Source organism: Naumovozyma castellii, chromosome 3 (genome assembly GCF_000237345.1).
Source record: "Naumovozyma castellii chromosome 3, complete genome".
Taxonomy (NCBI): Eukaryota; Fungi; Ascomycota; class Saccharomycetes; order Saccharomycetales; family Saccharomycetaceae; genus Naumovozyma; species Naumovozyma castellii.
The window spans coordinates 810821-830053 of NC_016493.1; the positions used below are offsets into that span (position 1 = coordinate 810821).

General features: G+C 35.0%; 6 protein-coding genes and 1 non-coding gene across 7 annotated transcripts; 4 read left to right on the forward strand and 3 right to left on the reverse strand.

The window, feature by feature from the left end:
* Nucleotides 1-395: 395 nt before the first annotated feature.
* BLM10 (proteasome activator BLM10) lies at nucleotides 396-6770 on the forward strand (the record flags this gene model as incomplete). The annotated part of the gene is made up of 1 exon (XM_003675707.1): nucleotides 396-6770. The coding sequence occupies one exon, from the start codon at nucleotides 396-398 to the stop codon at nucleotides 6768-6770; it is 6375 nt and encodes a 2124-aa protein (XP_003675755.1).
* A 353-nt stretch (nucleotides 6771-7123) lies between these two features.
* Nucleotides 7124-7756, forward strand: SEC4 (Rab family GTPase SEC4; the record flags this gene model as incomplete). Its single annotated transcript, XM_003675708.1, has 1 exon — nucleotides 7124-7756. The coding sequence occupies one exon, from the start codon at nucleotides 7124-7126 to the stop codon at nucleotides 7754-7756; it is 633 nt and encodes a 210-aa protein (XP_003675756.1).
* Nucleotides 7757-8074: 318 nt separating this feature from the next.
* On the forward strand, nucleotides 8075-10585 carry VTC2 (vacuolar transporter chaperone; the record flags this gene model as incomplete). Its single annotated transcript, XM_003675709.1, has 1 exon — nucleotides 8075-10585. The coding sequence occupies one exon, from the start codon at nucleotides 8075-8077 to the stop codon at nucleotides 10583-10585; it is 2511 nt and encodes an 836-aa protein (XP_003675757.1).
* Nucleotides 10586-11475: 890 nt separating this feature from the next.
* On the reverse strand, nucleotides 11476-14121 carry MSH4 (MutS family protein MSH4; the record flags this gene model as incomplete). Its single annotated transcript, XM_003675710.1, has 1 exon — nucleotides 11476-14121. One exon carries the CDS (start codon nucleotides 14119-14121, stop codon nucleotides 11476-11478), a length of 2646 nt encoding a protein of 881 aa, XP_003675758.1.
* Nucleotides 14122-14257: 136 nt separating this feature from the next.
* On the reverse strand, nucleotides 14258-14331 carry NCAS0Ctrna2N. Its single transcript has one exon. It is a non-coding gene; the product is annotated as a tRNA-Asn (tRNA).
* Nucleotides 14332-14513: 182 nt separating this feature from the next.
* RQC2 (Rqc2p) lies at nucleotides 14514-17576 on the forward strand (the record flags this gene model as incomplete). The annotated part of the gene is made up of 1 exon (XM_003675711.1): nucleotides 14514-17576. One exon carries the CDS (start codon nucleotides 14514-14516, stop codon nucleotides 17574-17576), a length of 3063 nt encoding a protein of 1020 aa, XP_003675759.1.
* Nucleotides 17577-17761: 185 nt separating this feature from the next.
* On the reverse strand, nucleotides 17762-18913 carry NCAS0C04060 (putative hydroxyacid dehydrogenase; the record flags this gene model as incomplete). The annotated part of the gene is made up of 1 exon (XM_003675712.1): nucleotides 17762-18913. One exon carries the CDS (start codon nucleotides 18911-18913, stop codon nucleotides 17762-17764), a length of 1152 nt encoding a protein of 383 aa, XP_003675760.1.
* Nucleotides 18914-19233: the final 320 nt, after the last annotated feature.

The window sequence follows — 19233 nt, forward strand, 5'->3', positions numbered from 1 at the left end:
TTTTAATTATATTGAGTAGATATTTAGAAGTCTCTCGTTATCAAATGTCATATATAGAGATAGCATGAAGGTCTTGCACTTGGTGCATAGTGTTTTATCTTTCATTATTATCCGGTCCACTACAACATACAATAAAAGCGCCGGGACGCTTCCGAGTCGATGCGAAGGGGTTCTGAAATTTTGAAAGGCCCGAATGAGAAGAGATTTTAACACTCTTGACCATCCCTTTGCCACCCAAATAACAAAGCAATTCCCCTCGTACTTAAAGAGGATTGAGAATTTTCATATTGTATTTTAGGTTAATCACTTTTAAGGTTAAAACTTCAACACACTTACTTTAGTTTGAATTGAACCGAGCTACAATTATTTATCGACTACATCATTAACTAAAAATAATGACAGATAATAACATACAGGCCCCCATCCCTTTGAAAAATAAGACTGTCACTCAATTAAAGAACCTAGAATCATCAAGAAAAAGACCACTTTCTAGTTCAGGGGGGGCGTCCGTGAAAAGAAACCTTACCTCTCCAGTACAACAACTCACTGAATTACGTGCTAGATCCATCACACCAACATTGCTAGCGGAAAAATTGTTGAATGGTCTTAGCTCTGAAGACATAATTAATCGAAGATTGAAATATTACAACCTGGACTACCCAGAGGATGAAGAAACATACTACAATGTAGTTTTTGAAAAATCATCCAAATGGTTTTCAAGAGATGTTAAGCCAGATTTTCAACCTGAAAGACACCTTCCATATAAAACAGAAACACCCAGAGAGCAAGCAAGATATTTATGTCATGTCTTGGTCAACTTACATATTGCGATTTCATCTTTAGATATTCAAGGTTTACTTTCTATAACCAGTAAAGATCTTTCTGAACTACAAAATGAAATCGATGATTTGGCTTTGAATACAGATTTGTTTAGACTATCAAATGAGGTTGATACTGATGTTATTGAATTGCATGATGGTGATAAATTAGAAGACTTAGATGTTCCTGAGGCGGGAGAAACTGGTAAGATTACAGCTAAATCGTCAAGCATAATTAATGTTAACCATTGGACCAATGAATTGAGGAATTGTTTATCCTTCGATGTTCCTTTAACAGTTAGGAAATCACTAACTGTGGTGTATTATTATTTATCATTAGTAAAGGGTCAAGATACTATGAGAGAAATGCATGTCGAAATGTTCGAACGATTGGTAGATCCTGATATGGAAGGTACAAATTTTACGGAATTACTTCGTGAAAGTGGATTAATTTTAGATCATAAAGTCTTATTTGATTTCATCATTCAATTTTTACCCTATCCTGATTCAGATTATGTTCGGTATGATCTTTCCTCTAAAGAGGACTTACAATTATTTAGATTATTATTGAAATTGGCTCATATGTCCAGACCATTCTTTGATGATACTGACCAAAGCATATTAACTGACAGTATGGAATATATTCTGTCCAACATGTCACCTTCTACTACAGCGACGATTCTTCCATTTCTTACTTCATTTGTGCCACTCCATTTCCACAAAGATGCAAAAATTACCGATTATTTTCCATTTTGTTTCAGCTTATGGAGTTTTGTCATCGCGAATGTTGCAGTTGATACTCACTTATATGATTTTGTGGGCGAGGTGTCGGAGGATGTTCATAGGCGATTAATGAATAGTAAAAAGGACACTATAGAGAACTTAGTGACATTTGGCAAATTCGGAATTTTCTCTTCGGATCAAATTACTTTCTTATTTAATAGAATACAGGGCCATCTAAGATCAAATGGCCAGATTCATTCTTACACGAGAACAGTTAAACCTTTGGTTTATGCCCTCAACGGATCCAACAATGAACTTTATTTTGAAAAATTAAAGGATTTGGTTCAGTCACTTGATACCTTTGTTCATCCATCTAACCAAGGGTTTTGGACAAAAACTATCGCAAAATTTATTCATAGCTTCATAAAGATGTATCATGGGAGGAAATTAGAGGAAGAGGAAGCTCAAAAGAACGGTTTGCAATCAAAGATTTTCTTGACCCCTGATTGCACCTCTAGAATAGTCAAGTTGTTTCTGAACTTAATTTTAATTGGTGTTCAAAATAAATCAAATGATGTGGCTAATTATTACATTGCATGTTTGACTTATCTACTGGATTTATCTCCATCAAATTCATATTTGATTTTTGATAAGATTCTGGTGGAGGTTTATGACACTTTGGCGGGTGAATATATTAACTCTAGGCATAGAGTCATTTCCTCTTTGAAGCAGTTTACAAGAGCCATCAGGTTTATGGTTTCCCAAAAGCTCTATCGTATTCATATTACAAATATTTTATCTATGTTGATAGATAAAATTGATCTGAATGATGCAGTTCTAACAAGTAATGTATTCAATAGTATTGTTACTATTGCAACTTTTGTTCCCTTCACAAATTTAATTACGGATGGTGAATATCTGACATTTGAATCTACCACAATTCCATTTATTCAAGAACATTTTGCATACTTAAAAATGGGGAACACATCAAATGACTTTCCAACTGATAGTAAAGTATTAGAATCGGCGTTTAGGGCATCAACCACACTATTTCAAAATATCATAAAGATTTATGTCGATAAGTTATTTCCATTTGTTGACGTAGAATTAGACGGTGAATTAATAACAAAGATGAACCAAACAACTTATTTAATACAGGAAGCCATGGATGATAAGATGTTCTCATATTATTCTGATATATTCCAGAGAAGATTTTGGGATAATGATGTTTTCAAAGAGAAGGAACCAAATTATGAACTAGTTACAATGCCATTAGCTGCTATTGTTAGAAGGGACAACTCAATCAGTTCTACACTAGTGAAAACTTTGATTTATAATGTCAAGGAACAGATAAAAAGAGGTGCTGGCTCGATCAGAAGTTCCTCTGAGATTCAACAAAGAGATGTCAAACTAGTGCTATATTTGACTACCTTCAATGACATAGTAAGACAAGCACATGAAGCAGTACTCCTGTATAGTGAAGACGTCTTGGAATTTCTGAAGTACTTATATGAAAATGTTAGCAACCCACCGCTTGATGTTATTACTTCTATTATACCTCACAGCATCCTTTCGACGTTGACAACTACCGAATTGGTTGATTATCGTTTATTCAGTAGAAACTCTGATATTCCGGGAGATGAAAAATGGGGTGGCCTTCAATTTGACACAAGAAAGTATCAACAAGAAAATATGGAATTTGACTGGCATCTCCCTACACCAAAGGAGGTGACACTTGCTATACAATTCTTTGAAACCCTAACTGATTTCTGCATATCTCATATTGAAAAGATAATGCAAGAACCCCACCTTACTACGGCAGTTAGTGATAATATACGAAAATATGTTCTAGTGTTAACACATTGTCTTTCTGGTAGCAGTTTGTTAATTGATCCCAGTTTTAATAAAAACAAGACTACGAGTCCTGAAAATATATCATATAGGGATAAACTGACGCTGTTGAAAAATATTAGGGAAAATAACTGTGATAATAACGAATTTGACATTGATATAGAACAGATTCGCTCTGATGCTAATGAAACAACACTTGAATTTGGAGAAGATGAGCATGAAATTGAGTTGGAGAATGGGTATGACGTGGCTGACAATAAGAATGAACTTCCAAACGATGAGTATGACATTGATGATCTTGCAGCATCAGAAGTTCCCTCCGGTGTGAGTACCCCGGTATCAGGCTTTATAGGTGCTTCCTCGATGAACTCTAGCATTGTCTTTAGGGACATGGATATCTACACTTGTAATTATTATTTTGGTAATATTCCAGAAGAAAAGCTCAGTCATCCAGATTACTTAAGGATTCATAAAGATAGAGCAGTGATTGGATCGTTTTTTTTGAGACTTTACAATTATATCTCTGAGAAATATGAGCATAACACGATTGTGTTTCAAATTATGCTCCATGCATTAAAAGTTTGGTTTACTGATATTGGTAAAGAAACTGTGTTTGATGACGATCCAGATGCCAGGATTGACATTGATTTTATTGAAAACATCCAATCGCTGAATCATCGCGAGGATTCCTTTACTAGAACCTGCCTTGCGGTAAGATTAGGTGACTTACACCAAAATCGTATTTTGCTTCGCTCAACAAACCGTTATCCTTCTAAGTTGGAGATAAAATTATTGCACGTGATAATTGATATGGCACTATCAGTATATGGGGATGTACATGAATCTGCAGAAGGAACTTTGGCGCACTGTATGAAACAAGTTATCGGATCATACTCAATTATAATGAAGCGGATTATTTCTGCATTAAAAGATTCTTTAGAAAAGCGTGATTATATGAAAATATTGCCAATCATGAAAGTTCTAATGGTTAAAAAGATTAATAGGAAGATTATGTCCGACTACAAAAATCTTCAACCGCTTGTATTATTATTGTTAGATTGTTGCAAAGTGGATGACTTGAAGATATCTTTATATGCTGATAATATCCTATCTGATATTGTTTCTGAATTGAAAATTCCCTCCAGTGTCTGCATTTATGATGATAGGTTACTCTCTGAATTAGCCTCACCTGACGCATCAATTGATCTACAGATCAAAGCTGTCAAATTAGCAAAGAACAGGAAACGTCAATATTATCTTTCACTATTATCTGATTTACAAAATAAATTACTTGAATTATTAAACGAAGAGGGAGATGTCAGTTGGAAGATCCCAATATTTATCATCGGGTTTATTTCGAAGCTACAATCGAATCTTGAATTTAAAACGGATAAAAATGTGGTGGATACGATATTAATACAAACCAAATCGAAACATCCGAAGATGGTTCAACTTGCATTGAAATCTTTTCTGTCAATAACGAACAAATTGCTGTCACTTTCAGATTATAAGTATGATATTTCAAAAGCGTTTAGAAACGACTTTGACCCCAACTTTATTGAAGAGATAAAAACAGATGATGCCCAGTTTCAACAACTGTTTGAAAAAGAAATGAACAATTTCGATAGCCCAACATTTTTTATTGACTCCAGACCGTCTGTTGGATGGTTATGCTGGGGTAAATCAATGAAGGTTGTTAAGTCCATGCAGTTCGAGGTGAATTTGAAAGATGATGATAAGATGCTTCTTTCTGATATGGGGAGATACATTTCCCTAGATTGGTTGAAAAATATTTGTTCAGATTTAATTCATGCAAATGAAACTCGTGGTATATTTAGAAGCAGCAATGTTTCTTTGTTTAATTTTGTTCTGCTATTAATTTCAAAAGGATTTAGTGAACTAAAATTAAGTGATATACTTGGCCTCTGTGAAGAGCTCTATAAAAGAGATGATAAGTCCTCAATGATTATGTCTATTGAAATATTTGGCTCCTTAATATGTTCAAGTAAGTATATGTCCAAGGATGAATTAAAAGAACGTGATAACTTCATTGATGACTTTTTACCAGATTGTTTGAATCATGAGTTGAATAATGATGCATTTGACATTTGGAGCACATTATGTTGGTGGCTACCCACAATCGTAGATATTAGAAGATGCAAGCCCTTTTATACTCATTTCTCAACAATTGAGAACCTTTTAGATACAAACTCAGATGCAGCCACTCAACAGTCATTTAGAGTCCTGATGCTGAGATGCGTGTTGATGGGTTTGGAGTACAGAAGTCCCGATATGACGAACGTCATGGCAACTATCTTATTTACTCATCCTTACGATCAAGTACGTTCATCCATTGCAAAATTATTTAGCTCCTTGCTTCAAAGGTATAGTGGTGCCGCGTTGGCCAGTGTTGAAGAATTTTTGAAATCTAATGCTGATGAATATGATGGTTTAGGATACCCTATTAAACGTGTATCCCCTGTATTGGATAAGATGATTAGAGATTGTTTTGACAGTATGAGAAGAGATGCTGCCCAGGTGTTCGAGTTGACACCACAAGAAATTATGAAAACAGACTTTTATTATAAGGCTTCGACGATGTTCTACATATTGAAAGAAATGATCAAGGGGCCTAATAAGGTTTTATTAGTTCCGTATCTTGTCGATTATTTGATCCCATTTTTTATGGTTTTGAGTACGCAAAGAGATTTGTGTAAATTATCTGGGTTTGATCCTTCACTTCTATGTAAGTCACTTGCGTATTTGCCCATGAGGAAATCACAAGTTTCCGAGGTTGTTAAGTTGGTTTGTGATTCAAAATTATTTACATCACACCAGCTGCAATTACAATTATCATTCGTGCAATGTTTCCTATCGACTCAATTATTACAACTTACCGAAGGGGAAAAATCACAGATCTTTAATTATGTTGTAGAAAATCTATTCAATGAAACGTTCGTTGAAGTCAGAGTTGCTGCAGCTAAGGTATTATCAGATATAATTCATAACTCTGGAGATGACGGTATGATCTTTAAAGATTTAATAAACAAATTCGACAAACAAATCTCAAATCATACATGGGACCAAAAGAGAAAATTATCCAAGACAGATGTCAAGATTCACGGTAGTGTTCTTGGGTTGGGTGCTATTATTTCTGCATTCCCATACTGCTTTCCATTACCACAATGGATTCCAAAGCAGCTGAGTATTTTATCATCATGGGCTAGGACCAGTGGAATGACTGGTGTTGCAGCTAAGGACACTATTAGTCAATTTAAGAAGGTAAGAACGGATACATGGAAATTCGATAGGGAGGTATTTACATCAGAAGAGTTGGAAGATTTAGAAGGTGTTTTGTGGAAGAGTTACTACGCCTAGTTGTGCAGTTGTTAAGTACTTTATAATATAATGAATGTATCATATTAAAATGCTGTTGTTACTATTAGCCGCCAATTAAGCACCGGGTAACGCGCTCCGTTCGCAAAGACGGCGACAAGTAACAATTAGCAAAGATCTGTATCGAAGGAATAATGACTGAATGGGTACATGTGCTTTATATGCTGACGGTGCTTTGAAACCTTCTACTCATCCTCTTGAAGAAAGTATACTTCGCACATTGCTTAATAGATTTGTGGTACCACTAGACTCTATTTATATCTTTCAGTGTTTGTTTTCTTTGCAAAGAACGTTAACACAGGGACTCACAGAATACAAAAACTACAAGTTGAAAAATGTCAGGAACAGCAGCAGCAGGGAACGGGAAGGGTTACGATTCCATCATGAAAATCTTATTGATCGGTGATTCAGGTGTCGGTAAGTCATGTCTTTTGGTTCGTTTCGTAGAAGATAAATTTAACCCTTCCTTTATTACAACAATTGGTATTGATTTCAAGATTAAGACTGTGGATATCAACGGCAAAAAGGTGAAATTACAATTATGGGATACTGCCGGCCAAGAAAGATTTAGAACTATTACTACAGCATACTATCGTGGTGCTATGGGTATTATCCTGGTATATGATGTCACTGACGAAAGGACATTTTCAAACGTTAAGCAATGGTTCAAGACTGTCAATGAACATGCAAATGACGAAGCACAATTGTTACTAGTGGGTAATAAGAGTGACATGGACACTAGAGTGGTTACATATGAACAAGGTGAATCTCTTGCTAAAGAGCTTGGGTTACCCTTTATTGAATCCAGTGCTAAAAATGATGATAATGTGAATGAAATATTTTTCACTTTGGCTAAATTGATTCAAGAAAAGATTGATAGTAATAAATTGGCTGGTCCAGGAAACGGCAAAGATGCTAATATTAGTATTAATGCCAAGGACGGTGGATCGAAATCTAATTGTTGTTAGTTCTCTCCCTACGATACAATTGCTTTCTACTTTTTTATTTTAGTAAATTTTTATTTTCCTTTTGCTTTACTTAAAAGCAAAATATAACCCAATCAATAATGTATAAATAAAGTATTGTTGAACTTTTAAATGGACTTCTTTTACTCTCGTTTTGTATTAACTCGTATCGCCATCTCTTTCTATATAATTTGTTTAAAACGATTACGTAAGTCTCGCACATGGGCAAAACCTAATTATGATCCTGATCCAAGTTTATAAAGGATCTTACCATTTATTACTCTTGCTACTTCCTCATCAATCAGATTTCAAATCAGTGAAATGCTTTTCGGTGTTAAACTTGCTAATGATATCTACCCACCGTGGAGAGAATCGTATATTGACTACGAGAGACTAAAGAAGCTACTAAAGGAAAATATTATCAGAGACAATGCAACAACTACATCTGACAACAAAACTGCATTCTGGGATGAAAACGATGAATCTCGGTTTGTAGAGGCGCTAGATAACGAACTTGAGAAAGTTTATAGTTTTCAACTGAAAAAATATAACACATTGATGGATAAATTGAGTCATTTAGAGAAGCAAACTTCATCTGAAGAACAACTGAAGACCTTAGATTCTGAAGCATTCCAACGTGTTCTAGAGGAACTATTGAGTGAAGCAAAGGAGTTGGAGAATTTTACGAGATTAAATTTTACTGGGTTTGTCAAGATTGTTAAGAAACATGATAAGTTACATCCTCATTATCCCTCAGTGAAGTCTCTATTGGAAGTAAGATTAAAGGAATTGCCTTTCAATTCAGAAGAATACTCGCCATTGTTATATCGAATTTCATTTTTGTACAATATCCTACGAGGAACTTTTGGCACTGTATCAAAATCGTTAGCTGATACATCGAAGCTATCTAGTGTAAACGGTGATGAATCTGAAATGAGTTTTAAAAGATACAAGTTTTGGATTCATAAAGATAACTTGATGGAGGTGAAGACTAGAATTTTGAGGCACTTACCTGTATTGGTCTATGCATCAGCTCCAACAGAAAATGATGACATTCTAAACAGATTTGAATCGGATATTTTAGATAATGATGGTGGTGTTCCATCATCCGACTCAAGTACTACAAATAGTGGGGCAGAATTAGCACCAAAATCATATGATCCGGTTATCACGAACTTATATTTTGATAACGAATATTTTGAATTATACAACAATAAATTACTGAAGACAAGCACTGCTCCAACATTGAGATTAAGATGGACGGGTAAATTATCCGATAAACCTGATATTTTCTTGGAGAAAAGAATGTCTGTAGAAAACCCACAGACTGGTAATATCGATCTGGAAGAGACTAGATTGAAATTGAAGCAAAAGTTTATTAATGGCTTTATCTTTAATGGTGACAGTCATTATAAAGAAGCTGTATTGAAAAAATTGAAGGAGAGTGGGTTGGTCAGTAACGATTTGAATAAGATGAGCGATGACTTCGATTCGATTCAACAATTTATTATGCAAGAAGAATTACAACCTGTATTGAGAACAGTTTATACAAGAACAGCATTTCAAATTCCTGGTGATGATAGAATAAGAATCACAATTGATTCGGATATTTTGTACGTGAGGGAAGATAGTTTTGATAAATCTAGACCAATTAGAGACCCAAAAAACTGGCATAGAACAGATATTGATGCGAAAGGTGCTAACCCAATTAAAATGTTAAGACATGGGGAATACGCTGAATTTCCATACTCCGTCATGGAGGTAAAGATTAAAAACTCAGGTGGGGCTTCGCTAAACAATGGTGCTTCTATGGAGACTGCCAAATTCCCAGCTAAGCATGGTCAATGGATTAATGAATTAACAAATTCTCATTTAGTTAAAGAAGTTCCCAAATTCTCCTCTTATATTCAAGGTGTGGCGTCTTTATTTGGTGAAGATGAAAAACTGGATATTTTACCATTTTGGTTACCAGAATTAGAAAATGATATTAGAAGAAACCCAACACAAGCTTATGAAGAGGAAAAAAAAAAATTGAAGAGGCAAAAGGAGATTGAAAAGAAACTTGCAGGCATGAGAAGAGTATCTAAGATGCTTAAAAGCCCTGAAGCTGTAGATTTACAGGAGCTAGAAAATGCCGAGGAACAAGAAGAATCACAGCAACCAGCTGTTACAACAGAGGCTGATTTGGAGGATCATGAATCATCAGATGAAGAAAATGAAATTCACGTACGGAAACAGAAAAAGAAGCACAAGAAGGTGAAACCCACGTTTTTAAGAATCTTGGCAGGAAGGGATTCTAAATTGATAGGTGTGGATTCTGAAGATGAAGAAATTGATTTACCCCCAGGTGTAAAGAAGCCAACAAGCTTTTTAAAAAATGCAGGGCCTTTAAAGATTGAAGCAAAAGTTTGGTTAGCTAATGAGCGTACCTTCAATAGGTGGCTTAGCGTTACTACATTATTGAGTGTCCTTACCTTTTCCATCTATAATTCCGTAAAGAAATCCAAATTTCCCCAACTCGCAGACACTATGGCATATATTTACTTCGGTTTAACAATTTTCTGTGGCATTTGGGCATATACAACGTATATTAAGAGATTGCATATTATTGAAGAAAGAAGTGGGCAACATCTTGACGCTCCTCTGGGACCCATTGTCTTAGCGACTGTTTTAGCATTTACGTTAATTGTCAATTTTTTGGTAGCATTTAGGGAACAAGCTGTAAGGCAACAGTTGATCCAAAGTGAATCTTTTGATATAATCCAGGGCATATTACCCGAAAAATTAGTCAATATCCAAAATTTTATCTTTAATTTAGTTGGAGCAAGCTAATAATTGATTTTATTGGAACCAAATTAAGCACATCTTTCTTTTTTGCGTATTAACATCATGGTCATTTTGTTCATTCTAGTTGATGCATGGAAGTACCTTTAAATTGACTAGTAAAAATGATTTTGTGAGCTCTAAACTTATTTCAATAGACTCGTTAATACAATAGCATAGTCCGTTAAGAATATTTTAACGTATGATAAGAATTTGTTACTTAAGTCAATATTTTTTCTACACTAAATTCTATGTCCATTTAGCACGTTGCAGCTTGGTTTCTCACCGTTCTCTTTTTAATTATATATATTTGCTACCGTATGTTACAATTCCTGTTGATTTGGAAGGTACATATTCGCTTTGAAGTTACCATCGGAATTCTCTCACAGATCTATTACAGCCGGATATGTTTTTCTATGAAGTATGTCAATATATGGATATACTTTTCGATGAATCGATTAAATTTATTAAAAATATATATATTTGCACCTTAAGTGAATTCAATGAAATGAGAAAAATTATCATCAAGTGTGGAACAAAATTAATGAATCTTACTAAATAAAAGGAATGTACCACATTGTCTTTTTTCATTTTGGAATTGAACCAAAGAGGGTCCTGAACTCTATAAGGAAAAAAATTGAAATGACCTAATGACTGTTTTGGGCTTTGCGAAGAAGAGTGTAGTGAAGGGGAAAGACCTGAAAGTGATCAAAATAAAAAGTAACCATAATGTGCAGCTAAAGCTCTTTGAGGCAAAAAGGATATGTTTCAAAATTTTCAGAAACATATCCAGAAATTTGGAGCCTCTTCTCGTAATAGTATTAGGGATCGAATATATTATTTCGTTATATAGCACAGAAAAACTAGAGAGATATTACAAATGTTGATTTGACATTATTTTACTCCCGGAATGTGTCAATGAAATCTGTCTGGATCGCTTTCAAAGAAGCTAATGAGATTGGTTCATTTCCGGTCATCACTTCCTTTAGTACCTCCACGATGATGTGAATTTTCTTCATTTGCTTTGAGGTTTCTAGATTCTCTTTTCGCTCTATGTCTGTCAAAGTTCCTCTAGTGGATCCATCTTCTATTTTTTTTAGTAACACAGATATTATATATGCCTTTTCAATAATATGTGGGTCAAAGTATGGCGAAACCATCTTTATTGCATTATTGACAATATTAGAAGCATGACCTCCAACAGTATAACTCATTCTGATTGAATTATCGGGTAAATTTCGACTTTGCATATGCAAATGTAAAACGTTGGGTCTTGTTACTAATATAGATGGGATGGCCTCGAAATGTGTGGACAGAAGCACGGTACCCTTTGTTCCTATAAGATGTTCAGTAATGGCCAATGAAATCGAAAATCCGTCACCGATACTTGAACCTCTACCAAGTTCATCTATAATAAGTAATGTGTCTTGATCAGTGTCATCCAAAAAATAAGCCATTTCTTTCATTTCAAACGAAAAAGTAGAACTATTCATTTCCATCGTATCATTGCAAACCCTTGCATGGACTTTTTTATAAATAGGGACGATAGCCGATTCGGCTGGGACAGGAGAGCCTATTTGCGACATAATGCAAAGTAAGGGTAATTGTTTCAGGTATACCGATTTGCCGCTTCTATTACACCCTGTAATTATTTGGACAGCTGAACTTGTCTTTGTACTTACTATGTCATTGGGAACAAATCCTTTTATCAATGTTTCCAGAATTGGATGTCTTGATTGTCTGAGAAATAGATTAGTTGAAAACTTTGGAAAGCAGTAATTTTCCTTGAATGATTTAAATGCAAAAGAGCAAAGTAAATCTAAGATTGAAACTGCCTCTGATATCATGAAAAGGATAGAAAGGTACTTAACAACTTCGTTTAAAAGCTCTAAAACAACTTGTTCGCTGATTGAAGATATTTCCAATATAATTTCTTTGAGTCTTACATTCATTTTCATTATGTTAAGAGTGCAACATTCAATAAAGTTTTTCTTCGAAATCTTATTTATAAACTCATTTGGCAAAGAATTTAGATCATTTATTTCACCCTTTTTAATTTTGAGGAAGAAGCCTCTATTTGAATCAAAGCTGTAATCTAGAGGAAGGTCAAACTCTTTAGATAGTCCTTCTATCTCTTCCATGATGTCGTTCATAAGATTCTTGTAGAGTTGGCGAGATATTTCTAACAAGCTGTTTGCACTATCATTAACAGCATAGGTTTGTTGGTTCTTCAGTTCTAAATTTGACGACGCCCAAATGCAATCTTCGTTGATATATTTGTTGATACATTGTTCAATCTCAGTTATCGATTCATTAAAAAATATTTTCTTCACCTCTTGCAACAGACGGCTTTCAAATTCTATGGGTTCCAGAATTGCCTTCAATCTTTGTGTGGTAATTAAGGAGTCTTTCAATAGGATCACGTAATTGATCTTTTGCTCTGCCTTAATGGCATTATGATTTACTGACAATAATTTGACAAATATTCTATCTAGATCTTGATATACCTTCATATGTTTCCTTAATTGTTCTAAAAGCTTTTCGTCCCCTTGTAACTCTTTTACTGCTTCTTGTCTCATTATGATACTTTTTTCGTCAGTCAATGGTTGTAAGATATTGTTCCTTAACGATCTTTCTCCCATCTTCGTGCAAGTAGTATTTAAAAATTTCCAAAACGACATCCCTCTCTTGTCAATTATATTTTCAACTAATTCTAACCCATTTATTGTCTTTGGATCGATTAACATTGTATTTTCTGTACCTTCGTACCTTATTCTAAGCTTTCTAAAGTTGAATAGGGCGTCATTGGATGATTTGGCAATAAGGTCATCAGTATATGCTATAGAAGCAGCAGAAGCGCTCAATGCATAGCTCTTATCTATTAATTCCTCGATAATTGTCTTTTCTCTATCCTTATCTATCACATAGTTTTTAATTACCGATATCCCATCCTGTGAATTAAAATATTTTGATGATGCTTCGCTAATTTTTACAGTCTCCGAAATGTTAAGCTTTATAATGGTTGCCAGTTTTGAAACAGTTGGAAATAACGAAGATGAAGGTAAAATAATCTCTGTAGGTTGATATATGTGAATCTTATGCATAGTTCTAATAAATATTTGGGAATCCATAAATTCAGAAAGAATCATTTCGCCCGTAGTATATTTCAAAAAGCAGAGACCTACCCTGGTATCCACATCTTTTGGAATATGGTAAATACAGCATATGGTACGATCTGGTAAATTCGTGAGATTTCTGATTGTACTGGTGTTTGGTGTTCCTCTCGTGGGTAAAACCGAAGTTAACCTTGATTGAACGTCAGATAGAGAAGAGACGCATCTTCTTTTGTTATTTTTAAGATAATTTCTATTGGTATCACAGTCAAAATAGGAAGATTTTTGGTTTCGGATGGGTTCCTCCATACTGGTTGAATTGGAAGAACCTTTGCTTTTTTTCCCAGTTGCTAACAAACCACCATGGTTATTGAACGACTCTTGATCAAAACAGTTCGCAACAATAAAACTCGATATATCTGAGCTATCCATTATCTTACTTTGCGTGTTTTATATATCCAAATCAAACTAAATTGACCCTCGATATGACATGGTTCTTAAGTAGAGAAAAAGGAACAAGTTATATGCTGGGCGGCTAATCCAAGAATGAAAACCCAAAAAAAAAGAACGACCCCAGTGAGGATTGAACTCACGATCTTGCGATTAACAGTCGCACGCCTTAACCAGCTTGGCCATGGAGTCGTATTTTTTGAAAAATAACTGGAATTCTTATTACTTTATTTTTTTGGCCCAACAATTTACTTAATCATCAAATTGAAATTTCTTCAAGAGTTAATATGAAATGGCACCATCAAAGAACTGGATAATATTTCGAGTCTGTTCTTCACCAGAGACATAAACTATTATCAGCCCAACTTTTGGCAATGAAGCAGAGAATTAGTTCCTTAGATTTGCAAATTCTAGCTGGAGAATTGAAGAATTCGTTGGAGAGTTATAGGTTGAATAACATCTACAATGTTTCAGATTCAACAAGACAATTTCTTCTAAGATTTAACAAGCCAGATTCTAAACTAAATGTTATAGTTGATTGTGGGTTGAGAATCCATCTAACTGATTTTAATAGACCAATTCCTCCTGCTCCATCGGGGTTCGTTGTGAAACTAAGAAAGCATTTGAAGGGTAAACGATTGACTGCATTGAGACAAGTCCAAAACGATAGAATTTTGGTTCTTCAATTTGCTGATGGGTTGTTCTATTTAGTTTTAGAATTTTTTAGTGCTGGTAATGTTATCTTATTAAACGAAGATCGAACTATTCTATCGTTGCAAAGAATCGTTCATGAACATGAAAACAAAGTTGGTGAGACCTATGAAATGTTTGATGAAAGTTTATTCTTGAAAGATATTCCAGCGTTGCAAGACAAGAAAGTGTACACAACTTCCCAAGTGGAGGAATGGTTAACTGAAACCAGAAATAAATTCTCAATTGCAACATCCGCATTACAAGAAGCAAACGTTAGTCAGAAGAAAGGTGAGAAGAAGAAGAAAATAAGAGTTCCATCAATCCATAAGTTATTACTTTCAAAGGAGCCTCATCTGTCATCCGATTTACTTTCAAAGAATTGTAAAATGCTTCATCTTGATCCATCCACATCTGCCCTGGAGTTCGAAGACAAATCTCAGAAACTGGTTGAATTATTAACTATGACTGAGGATGAGTACCATTCCTTATTGACAGCGAAAGAAAGAGAAGGGTTTATCTTGGCAAAGAAAAATGAAAATTACAATAGTGAAAGGGATAATTCCGATTTGGAATATGTCTATGAAACATTCCACCCCTTCAGGCCATATGTCGATGATAAAAATTCAGCAAACACTCATATTATTGAAATCGATGGTCAATACAATAAAACCCTGGATAATTTTTTCTCTACGATTGAATCATCCAAATATGCCTTGCGTATTCAAGCCCAAGAGTTACAAGCAAAGAAGAAGATTGAAGACGCCCGTCTGGAAAATGAACGGAGGATTCAAGCATTGGTAGATGTTCAAGCTTCAAATGAGGAAAAGGGGCACTTAATTATAGCCAATGCAGACTTGGTTGAAGAAGCTAAGCTTGCAATTCAAGGGCTGTTGGATCAGCAAATGGATTGGAATACAATCGAAAAGTTGATCCTCAGTGAGCAGAGAAAAGGAAACATGATTGCTCAATTAATTCAACTGCCATTAAATCTGAAGGAAAACAAATTTACTGTTCGATTGACACCAACCCAAGAGAATGATGAAAATAGTGATGAATCTAATAGTAGCAGTGATGTTGACAGTGACTCGGAAAGTGATAATTCTTCCTCATCTGATGAATCAAGTGACTCAGATGTTTCCGATTTTGAAACAGATGAAGGAACTGAAAGAAAATCACGTTTAAAATCAAGAAAGGGCCAAAAGAAGCCTGCAACAGTTGATAAAAATACCGTCAAAGTGACCATCGATTTGGGATTAACTGCATATGCAAATGCCTCTGAGTATTTCAATATTAAGAAAACCAGTGTTGAAAAGCAAAAACGTATGGAAAAGAACATTGAGAAGGCAATGAAGAATATTGAAGAAAGGGTGGATAAACAATTGAAGAAAAAATTAAAGGATTCTCATGATGTTTTGAAAAGAATTAGAACGCCCTACTTCTTTGAGAAATACAATTGGTTTATCTCTTCAGAAGGGTTTCTTGTTATGATGGGAAAAAATGGTGTAGAAACTGATCAAATTTACAGTAAATTTATCGAAGACAATGATATCTACATGTCAAATCATTTTAACACACAAGTATGGATTAAGAACCCAGATGGAAAAGAGGTGCCTCCAAATACTTTGATGCAAGCTGGAATATTGTGTATGTCCTCTAGCGAAGCTTGGTCCAAAAAGATTGCAGCTTCAGCCTGGTGGTGTTTTGCCAAGAACGTATCTAAATTTGACGATGTTGACCAAAGTGTTTTATCACCTGGTGTCTTCCGTTTAAAGAATGAGAAAGATCGTAATGAATTGCCCGCATCTCAGTTAGTTATGGGATTTGGGTTCATGTGGAAAGTTAAAACAGCTCAATCAGAATCTGATCATGAAGATGAGACTTCAGCTTTAGATGATGACAACTCTTCTGACCCAGAGGATATTGAAGAGGAAGCATCTCCAGTCGTTGGGACCACGGAACCGGTAGAAGAAATGTTACAAACAATAGACAACGATTTCTCAGATCTTCAGGTAAGAGATGATGCGAAGGTGGACGACAGTGAAAATGAAACTGACGGTGAAGATGTTTTTGATACTCAAACAATTGCTACAAACATGGTTGAAAACATGAATAGAAAAGTCCGTGGTAAAAAAGGAAAATTAAAGAAAATGCAAAAGAAATATGCCGACCAAGATGAAACTGAACGACTTCTTAGATTAGAGGCTTTAGGTACGTTAAAAGGTTTGGAGAAGCAACAATTGAAAGAAAAAGAAGAAATAGCCAAACAACAGAAAAGAGAATACAAGAAGGCAAAGCGTGAAAAGCAAAAAGAAATACAAGCATTGAAATTTACCAGGAACGAAAAAGTTCATGTTAACTATACCAAGTTTTTAGAAGAATTAAAACCAACCTTAGAGAAGGATGATGAAATTATCGATGTTGTCCCTGTTTTCGCTCCATGGCCTGCTTTGCTAAAATGTAAATACAAAGTCAAAGTTCAGCCAGGTAATGCAAAGAAAACTAAGACTATGACTGAAATCTTGCATCATTTCATGAAACGTTCTGTAGATCCAACTGAGAATGATAAAGAAAGTGACTGGCCGAGAGAGCATGAAATGATCAAAAGTTTAAAGGAACAAGATTTAGTCTTGTTGATTTGTGTTGATAAATTGAAAATATCTTTACCTGGCCAGAACGATACTTCAAATAAGGGCAAGAATACGGGGAAACATAATAAATCGAAGTCGAAAGGTAGAAAGAAATAGAGCATTTAGGGACTTCACGATCATTTCAAGTAACCTAAGGTGCAACGGAGGAGAGCTCCAAAAGTTCATATAGACTCATACATTCAAACTCGATACTTAAGCAAATGTAAAATGAAATATTTTTTAGTATATTTATGGTATTTAGTTAAAAGAAAAGTGATTTCAAAAATTAGGTTCTTCTTGACTCAAATAACACGGGAAAAGTATTGAGGTTCTTCATTTTCGGCCTTCTTCTCTTCAACACAAGTTGTTGCTCTTATTATATTAGTTAATGCTAATTCACAACTTTGTTCAAATACTTCCAGAGTACTACTACCAATATGAGGTGTGACGGATGTGGTATCTTCCATCTCAATGACCATTTCATTAACTTTTGGTTCACCATAAAAAACATCAGCGCCAAAGTGTCTTAATTGGCCTTCCTCCAAAGCTGTTGTTACGGCCTCGATGTCCACGATATTACCCCTACCTAGGTTTACTAAAGTCAATTCCGGTCCATTACAATGTTCTAAAAATTTCTCATCAATTAAATGATGAGTGGCAGGTGTACCAGGCAATGCACAAATGATTGCTTTGAATTGGAATAATTGGCTATATAAAGTTTCATCCAAACGGTGGAATTTCCAGTTATATTTTTCTTTAACTTGTAAATCCTCATTTCTCTTTGAGTAATGAATTTGCATACCTAGCCCCTCTTGTAATTTTAGGGCAACGTGTTTCCCAATTGAACCCAACCCAAGAACCAAACATTTATTCCCCCTTGGTGAATGAATAAATTGACCACCATTAAACTTATGGCCATATGCGTATCCATCCTCACCAGCCAACTTAGCTCTTGTAACCAGGGTATCGGTATATTTCCTTAAAGATGCTTGTTGATAAGAAAATTTTCTGAAACCTTCCAATACATGCCATAACGCACAATCAGCCACATCATTACCCACCTGACCCATCTTAAACCCCTCCAAATCCTGCGATTCATCCACTTCATCCTGATAGTTGTATAATTGGATCCCATGAGACTTCAAGGCATCTAAATCGATCATGTTATAACCTCTTGAGCATAAAACTATGGCCTTCAAAGTATTAAGGGGGAAATCCTCATGTTCGATTATCTCCTTAGTGAGTCCACCTATTGGGGTAAATTGAGGGTATCCCCCATAGATTGCAACAATGTTATCATTTTTATGATCTTTTAATTGTTGTAGGAATGCATCCTTTGTAGTTAGAGTCAGTTCAATAATGTTGAAATCTTCGAGAAATTGGTCGGAATTTAATAGGGGAGACTCAATGTTTGGTTGAGCTATAAACAGAATGGATGGCTTTATCGCAGACATTTCTGATTGGTGCAAAAAAGCTTCTTTTATTGATTACAAAGAGAGATATTTGTATTGATATCAGTTGAAAAATTATCAGTTGATAGGTAGGTATGCCTTAAAAAGTTGATAAATTATCCTTCAATGATTGTATGAGACTGAAAGAGCCGTATTTGGAATAAGGTTTAGGGTTATAATCAAGTTTAGGGCTGGTTTTTTAGGGCAAACCCTCGAGAGGTTTACGTAATTTTATGATAACTTTAGCAGATCATTATGTGATGTTAATCCTTGTTTACAAATTGATAATACGTACCATTTCTGGCTAAAATTGGACATGCAAC